General features: G+C 34.8%; 1 protein-coding gene across 1 annotated transcript; it reads left to right on the forward strand.

Annotated features, from left to right (window-relative positions):
* Nucleotides 1–2092: 2092 nt before the first annotated feature.
* Nucleotides 2093–8755, forward strand: LOC149778336 (patched domain-containing protein 3-like). The gene is made up of 3 exons (XM_089939149.1): nucleotides 2093–2948; nucleotides 3550–3750; nucleotides 4287–8755. The coding sequence occupies exons 1-3, from the start codon at nucleotides 2228–2230 to the stop codon at nucleotides 5759–5761; spliced, it is 2397 nt and encodes a 798-aa protein (XP_089795275.1). The 5' UTR covers nucleotides 2093–2227; the 3' UTR covers nucleotides 5762–8755.
* Nucleotides 8756–9501: the final 746 nt, after the last annotated feature.

Raw genomic sequence — 9501 nt, forward strand, 5'->3', positions numbered from 1 at the left:
ATCATGCTAAAACTAAGGGGAACATACCAATTTTATCGGTGTTGAGTATATTGAACACATCGAACCAATTTGTGTGTACACAAATCAGGAAGAATGGAAAAATGTTAAAATCACCCATATATTTATTTAAGCAAACACTATGTTAGGGTAAATTAATCAGCTTAAAAATATTGGAGATGTAAAAAGATTGAGTCTCTCCAATAAATGACATTGATATAGAAAGATCATTTGTATCACACGTTTGTTAAAGTTTCGTCCTTTCTCTATGTTAGGCTATAAGTTAATTGGTAATATATATTATTGTTTGCTTGATTTGTGCCAGGTAAATGCTGTAAGAGAACTTGGTCATGTTATCATCTGATTATATCATCACTATTCAGTGTGATCACACCACACTGTTGCTTATTCCAGACGTACTTAGGAATATGCTGTCGTCAATTATTTTAAAACGTATCTCTTAGTTATCTGAGTAACATAATCATATTGTACCACTCGTACCACTCGATTATTATAAAAAGAAGATAGAGTTTAGATCACATACTTACACAGAAGAGAACAACATACATGCATGAAAGAAAGCTATAGTGTTTAATGAACACATTGATTATGCACCACTGAGAGTGAGATAGATACATAATATTATATATGTATAATTTATAGCGTGTATTAGTTATGCCAAACATAAACATTGTCATCTGTCTTAATAAATCATAAAATTCATCACAATGGACTCATTTAATGGAACCTATGAAACATCAAATATTTTTTCGACTCTTACTATATTTTGCGCACTTAAACGGGCATAAATTATTAAACTGTGGATCACAATATAAGATCAAAACATTTTATGCTGTCCAGGAAGAGAATTACAAGTACACGTGGCAAAGATGAAGTCACTATTGCATCACCGGAAGCAACACTATGGAACAGTATTGCTGTCGATTACCACGAATTTGGGAAGAATGCGAACTTAAGAACGGGAATATATAAACACGTGTTAATGATTCGCTCCTACCGAAGGCGTTATTTTTCAAAAGCCGTTGAGCGTCTTCGTACAACGTCGTATAAACGTTTTTCGATTTTAATTAACAGAGAGATTTTTTCACAGATAAATGACACTGTCATGATTTTCAATCTTTTTAAATGAAACCTTCATTTTGAATGCTCATTACCATCTTTTTCTGCAACCTGTATTCAATATCAATAGAGTTGAAAATGTTCTGTTCACTTCTCCTCACCAACCGGTTTGCTCGCCCAATAGAAATATTTGTTTTACAGATATTGCAAACTATCTGTCAGCAAACATCGCTCGTACATTTTGGGGACATATTTATATCTATATAACAATAGGAATTTAAGTATTATACACAGTGCACTGTGTGCAAACGTTTACCGGAGGAAGAGAATGACTTTGACGATTTAACACAAGTCTCGAGGGTTCCGGCAGAGGCTGACTCAGAGAACACTGTGTATGGGCATTATCCTTACATGACCAGTAAGTGAAATGAGTAATTTGTAATAACTACGCTAAAACCACATTCAAGAATACGTTTACCGGCACTGTTGACATAAGTGTTATATCACTAACGTATCTGAACAAGCTACTACTTTGTGATACTGAAGTAAACGTGCAAACGAGAATTTAGATTTGGTAATGATATTCGTGGGGTTTTTCACTTAACGAATACTGACGCTTCTCTGAACACTAACTCGCACATTCGCACCATTGAAGGAAAAACTTTATATCATGCCAAATAGTTAATTGCAACCCTATTGTCCTAGAGTCAGCATATATCAAATAGAAACCGTACCCACGCAGGAATAATGACGAAAATTGCTTTAGTGAATATAGCCGTTCTGAGTATAGCTCACATGACCTTAAACGTACACATCATACCAATTTTCTAGTATGCAAAACCGTTGCTTTTATTTTATATTTGAAATTATTGTGCTTACTTTCAGGATGAGCAAGAAAATAAGAGTTAAACAACTTTTGGAATCTTTCTACACCATCTATGGAAAGAAAGTGGCAGCCCATCCGTGGAAATTTATACTGTTCTCTATATTGATAAATGGAGTGCTAGGTCTAGGCCTTTACTTTCGATTAAATTTGAATAATGACGTCCAGTATTTATATATACCAGAAAACACAAAGTCTCTCATCGACAGGGCCAGGATCGACTCAATATTTAGAGACGAATCTGGAAATAACTTTTGGCCTCACACGATGTCCCACCCTCTTCGATACGGTGAAGTCATTTTATTCCCTAAGCACGGTCGTAATATATTTGAAGATGGTGTATTCGACAATATTTCAACTGTAGTAGACACAATTCTTAATATCAGCCTATCCGGTGATAGACTGGCATACAGTGATGTGTGCGCGATTAGAAATGAAAAATGTGTGATAGAAGGAATAGAACTGACGAACTCACCATACCAGAAAAGTGTTCAAGGCGGATCCGTCAGGTACACTTCCTGCAATACCCCTACATGCTCCAACCACAATATGACTTTTCTGGGTGATGTTAATGTGGAAAACGGAACCCTTCTTTCAGCTAGGTACATCAAATTAAGATTCAACCTCAGACAAAATTCTTCCTATGAGCTGCAAAGGGCTAGAAGATGGCAACATGCGTTCGTGAAAACATTGAAAAAAATGAAGTCAGATATTCTTGGTATTGCATTTTCATCAGCCGATTCCACTGACGAAGAGATAAGCAACGAAGCCATTATTGATATTCCTTTCTTTGGTCTTTGCTTCACCGTCCTTATCACCTATAGCAACTTCATCACAGGATCTGGAGACTGTGTTTCCAAAAGGGTCCATCTGAGCCGTGCTGGGTTCCTAGTCGTGCCTTTGAGTGTTCTAGGGTCTTGGGGCCTTTTGAGCTGGTGTGGGGTGCTATTTACAAATATCATCGGTTGCACGCCATATATTCTTTTAGGTAGGTTCATTTGCACATTCCTCAAGATCATGCTTGATATGTTCACATTATTTTCTTAGTTGAAATAACTGTAAGCACATAATTTCTCTCATATTGGATGAAAATGTAACCTACTTTGATAAAACTCTAACAACCGCAAATTAGTACACAAACAATAATCTACAAAATTTCCCCAGCAAAATTTCAGCTGAAGGAATTTTTGTGTTGAATGTTTGACCGTTATAAAAATAAAGAGGAAATCATTTAAATAATAAATAAGAAACCATTGTTCAATGTTATTTATTTCTAAGTTATTTTAACCACTTGTGGAAGTGATGTGTACCTTGCATTTCATGATATGTATTTTACTAACAACAGATTTAATATGCTATTAAACTTACCGAGATCTGCCAAAGCGTTTCTAGAGTCACGACTTAATTAACTGTGCGAAACATCCACTGCTAAATATTTTCCAGACTGAGGTATATTATATTATATTATGGAAATCTTAGAAATGATGTAGCTCATATATATATATATATATATATATATATATATATATATATATATATATATATATATATATATATATATATATATAACGTCGGTACGTCGTTTTCAGGTCTTGAGATTGACTACATTTTGATCACACTGGCCCAGTCGGTGAACTATGAAGCAATATCAGATTATGAGGACCGTTTCTTGGCTACCTTTGTCCCATCCAGCACGGGTATCACTATGGCACTCTTTACCCATATCATGACCTACGGTGTAGGAATCTGGTCTAATATACCCGTAATGCGCCACTTCTGTTTGTATCTAGGTAAGTTGTTTCTGTTTATATTTTAACTGCTTCTTAACGTTTCGAACAACAAACAGCATATATTTCTGAATTTGCATAAATAATTCGTTCTTAACATGTGGCTAGAATAGACCTTTAGGCTGTCATCAGCCTACATTGGTCAGATCTACACAATGGGATAACACATCAGTAGCCTTGTTCTATATGTATTCAATAAATCGTAGCCGGTTGTGAAAGTGAAGTTAAAATTAGAAATATCTGTTTCGTATTATTTTCTCTGAGGACTTTGTCCATTAAAGTAAACGTAATAATTTGTTCCTTTACGCCAATATTGCTAATAATTAAAGAAACTTAAACGTAAGGCTCTTCACTTTCTGATGTATTCAGATTATTTAAAAATATGCCTAAATACATGTTTGGTAAAAGTTTCTTCTTCATTCTTTGTATCTCGCTGTACCAAAAGTTTCATTGTCCTAAGTCTGTTTTCCTCTTATGCTGTATAACTTTGAATTTACATGCTCAAATAATTAATCTGCTTTGTCACTTACTAATTTCAGCATTAACGTTAGGATTTGTCTTCCTTAACCACATGACCTTCTTTGCTGCATGCCTTGCCTTGCACGAGAAACGCGTGTCTCTGAACAGGCACTGCTGTACAGGTATGCCAGTAGAGGCGCCTGATAAACTAAAAGAAAAAGGGCGGTCTCGTTGTTTCATTTGCTGCTGTAGCGGGAAGGAACCATCTTCTAGCGAGGAATTGGAAGGAAACTGTCAAACTGTGCCGAGGGCGTTCATGTCACGTTTTGCTCTCTATTTGCCTCTTAAGGCTGTATCAGTTTTTCTTTATTTAGGTTATTTGGCAGTTTCTATATGGGGAGCTACTAATTTGAAGTATGATATGCTAGATAGCAAAATGATCTCCCCTCAGTCTTATTCATATCTATACAATAAGCTATATCTTGAGCATTTTGATAAAAGGGAATTTGTAATGTTCTTTATTGATGGCTATATAAACCATTCTGACTTACTCACTCATCAGAAGCTTTCAAATATTATTAGTGCCATGAAGAAAAGCAACGCCATCGATGATAGCTTTGCTATAAATTGGCTCGATGCATACGACATATATACAAATTCAAGTGAGAAACGCAATTTTATGGTTTTGAACGAATTTATCGAACAACATCAAGAATATAAAAACGATGTGTATTATTCAACCTATGGAAATGACAACATAATGGCGTCCCGCATCTACTTAAAAACGATTAACTTGCAAACATCTGAGCAAGCAATAGCACTTTACAAGGAACTGAAACAGTTTAAAAAGACGGGCATTTTGCCAGGTTTTGCGTATAGCTCATTCTCAAATCGGATTGAATCTGCAACAGAACTTCAGTCAAATATGCTAAGGCCACTGATAACAGCTATTATTGCACTTGCACTGATGTCGTTTGTCTTAATTCCTCAGCCAATAATTTGTCTTGTTGTCATATGGACAGCCTTCTCCATTATGCTAGGCACATTCGGATTCCTTTGGTTCTGGGGTGTTTCCTTGACAACTATATCCATCCTGTACGTCGTACTTACAACTGCATACGCAATAGAGGTGGCCGTGCACTGCTGCTTTGCCTTTTACTATGTCGAGGCCATTGATAATCAGTCTCGGCTGTATTCATCTCTCACAAGGGCCAACTCCCCTATTTGTATTATGATTTTTGGGTCCATACTTGGGCTTCCAATTCTTCTTGCTGTTAGATCCTATGTTTTTAGAACTTTTTTCAAAATATCCATACTCACTCTCTTCTTTAGTGCGGCTCATGCAATTTTCTTCATGCCGATGTTCATAAGTATATTTGGATTGAGTATCAAAGCACCAAAATTACCGAAAATTGTCGAGAGTTTCACAGTGTCCACGACTGGTACTTTTAATGATACTAAACATCCCATAATTTCAAATTTTATTCAGGACAGAAATAGCGAAAACAAATTTGGAATAGTTAATTCTGGATTTCAAGAAATAACTATCCTTTGAGCACCCGTTAAAAGCGACGCTGCTTTCATGCGTTAATTCAATCCTTTAGAAATAAAAGTATCCTGCAATTATATTAGTGTGTGCATCAATGTATGCTTTATGACTGCATATCCATGCGAGTAACTACTTATGTGAGACTGATTTGTTGCTTTGTATTAATGCGGGTACATTAGTGCTCCCCATATTCGTTTCGTATTTTGCAAAGGTTTAAATTTTTAAAGAAAATAATTTCTCAGGTTTCGCTCACTGGTTATACTGAATATTTAAATACGACCTTGTTTATTTTAGGTAATTCTAAAGAACGTTTAATCACCTTTAACTTGGTCATTGATACAGATCGGGGTTGCTTCAGGTGTGCACCAATCAAACAACTTTCAGTTGCGCGTGGTCGTTTTAATTTTTATGACTTCAGAGGTAAATTGTATAAAAAGATTCCATAACTTCTTTACTTTTTATATCATTGTTAATTCGTTCATTGCACTTTCAAACACTAGTACAGTCTAGTCTGGCAATATTTTAATAACTGCTGAAGATACTGTATTTTAGATTAATCCATGCCTATTTTTTTTATTACAGTACAGCCTTTTTGATTAGCTGTGTGTTTAGATCCATTATAATTTCCTGAAGTGGAATATCCAAATCATTCAAAGTAAATGAAAGTAACATAGAAGTATGCAAACAACTTCACCTTATACCTGTCACTCTCTCTCTCTCTCTCTCTGAAGTTCATAATATCTTAAGAGCGCCCTCTAACGACGTCTATAAGATTGCTTTGTGACAGTATATCTTTGCGAGGTAAAATGTCAATAAGAATGCTTTGTGACAGTATATGCATGCAGTAACGAAGTCAATAAGATTGCTTTGTAACTATATATTCATGCCAGTAACGACTTTTTAATATTAGTTTATGACAGTTTATTCATTGGGGCGCTCACCAGTTATTATGTACTTTTGAGAGTGACGTATGTAAGGTTAAGTTGTTTGCATTTAAAACATGCACAGTGGAGAGAATGTTGGCATACCTCTATGCTACATTAATGTAATGTGGATGATATTTCTTTGGATATTACACATTTGGAAATTGTGCATGATCTAAGCACACTGCTAACTAAAATGACTGCTCCTTTGTGCTAAAAAATCAGCCTGAATTAATCTAAAGTATACTATCCATAATAGCTATTAAAATAGGGAAATTTAATTTTGCCACACTAGACAATACCAGCTTCTGAAAGTGCAATGAATGAATTACCAAATATATAAAATGTAGAAAAAAGTTATAGGCTCTTTTTTATACAATTTACCTCTGAAGTTCAGGAAGTGAAAATGACCAAGTGGAGCTAGCACTTTTTTGAAAAGTGCACATCTGGAGTAAGGCCAAGCTGTATACTCTATAACCCATGTTACACCCATCAATCATACACCAAAATAAAGGGAATTATAGGGTCTTTGAATTATACCTAAGACATACAAAGTCTTTTTTAGATAGCCATTATAAGCAATGAGAAAAACCGGGGAAATTCTTTTTCTTTAAAATTCTAATCCTGTGCAAAATACGAAACTGTAGAGTGCCACCATAAAGCAAATATAAAAATGTATGCAATTTTTTTAATTATTTTCATATCATTATGTATGATGTTCTGAATAAAATGGTACATTCATATTGATGTTAAGCATGAAAATAAGAAAATTATGCTCATTTAGCTCTTGCTTACATAATTTGTCATGAGGCATGTTTGTGTGAGTAGTGACCTTAATTATGGGGAAATTAGAAGTCTTAGAATATAGGAATAGAGCCAACTTAAATTTAAAACTGTTGCAATAATTAATAGAAATATATCTTGAAAATGATTCTTTTAATTTATTTGCAATGAAATACAAAATAAATTACGAGAAAGCGAATTCGCTTCTTCCATTTTAAACAATAGGCAAATATTTTTACTTTGACCTTTATGAGCCTGATCTGTTCTGTTGAGGAAAGCCGGGGAAATTCTTTTTCTTTAAAATTTTAACCCGATGAAAAATACGAAACTGTTGGGCGCCACCCATGTGAGTAACGAAGTCTGTAAGACTCCTTTATGACAGTATATTCATGCGAGAAACGATGTATTTAAGACTGCTTCTTTAATGAACTGTTGTTAAAATATGCTAATGCATTTAAACGGCTAAATGTTGATTAATGTGAGGAAAGCCAACTGCCTCATCTTTAAAGGATCAGGTTAACTTATTGAAGGTTACTCATTATTAAGCCATCGTGCTTCATGGTTACAAAATTTCCATGCGTATAGATAATGATATGAGAGGTGCGTTTTAAGTTGTGCAAATTATTGGAATCCGGGCTCTTGAAGAATAACAAAATGTGTATACTTGTGATTTGTGCTCCCATAGACATTTTCTTGAGGGAACGTTACATATAATTGAATGTAAATGCACTTCTAGGTATTGATACATATTAAATGATAGAGCTTGCTGAGCATTGCGGTAAGTGAAATGTATAATAAAACATTCATAAACTCCATTTTACATATGTTATTTTATATTTTTATTTTGTTTCATTTTATTGAAAGACGACCAGATTACATGCAGAACTCTTATGACTCGATGATTCAAATGTCATGGCCAGTGTTGAGGGTTTCTCTATTGAAAGAGCCGAAACGTTGTGAGTTGATAGACTGCAATAGAAAATAATGAACATATTTTCTTTTACAAAGTACAGCAAAGCCAAAAGTCATGTACATTGTATGACTGTATGTTAATTTTGGAGAAATTGTGAATGCAAATACAAAAGCCAAATTCCATAGCCAGATGTTGCCATCCAAGCCAATCGCTTTTGTTCATTCTGTTAAAGGTCATGCCAACCTATGTCCTGTATCTTCTCATATAGCCATTTTTTTAACTTTTAATGTGCAGCAATATACACTCTTTACGTTATTCTATGTGAAAAAATTAAGTTTTAGTTCGGTAAATCTTTATTTAGTTAACATTTGTTAAAGCGAATTAAATAAACTTTGAATATCAGGAAAATTGTAAGGTGTTTTGACTTTTTTTTTAAGTGAAAAGTTTTTTTAACGTAAATACTCTGAATCTCAAATTACTTTTTTCGCACATGGATGTAACTTTTCTAACATTGATATGTGATAGTGGAATTGCACATGAAAATTGTTCATCATTTAACATTGATCGACATGCTGCGAATCACTAGCTGAAATGTTCATTTATCGATGCGACTTCAGTAGTGCAGCGGCATTCACTGTTATGTTACGGTTGTCGGGTAATCTGGTATCTTTGTTGAACACAAATTGATGAACCAGCTGATCGTGAATAATCATCGGGATATATTGCCAGACCCAGTATCGTCGAGGCAACGTCACCACATTCTTGACACGAATCATTCTTCTTTATATCAGTCATATGCATGGTACTGTTAAACTGATCTATAACACCATTTTTAACTCAACCAACTCGATTTCCAATTCGATATGCTCTATTGTCTGCTTTCAGAAGTTGACCTTATATATACATGAATGCCTAAACGGGCAAAAAATATTTGCCTGTATCCTTAACCTGTAGTTCGCTTTGTCCACGTGCGTCAGGTGCATGCGCATCATAAGAATAATACGATTATCGCGAACACATTCGTCTTTGAGTACTGGCGCGTCCATGTCAAATGCGGGACCAGATGTACGCTTGAATATTTTATTATCTTTGTTATCATCTAAAACGACCACGAGTCAGACAACTTC

The sequence above is a fragment of the Sinohyriopsis cumingii genome, chromosome 17, assembly GCF_028554795.1.
Source record: "Sinohyriopsis cumingii isolate HCF-2022 chromosome 17, ASM2855479v2, whole genome shotgun sequence".
NCBI classification, from domain to species: domain Eukaryota; kingdom Metazoa; phylum Mollusca; class Bivalvia; order Unionida; family Unionidae; genus Sinohyriopsis; species Sinohyriopsis cumingii.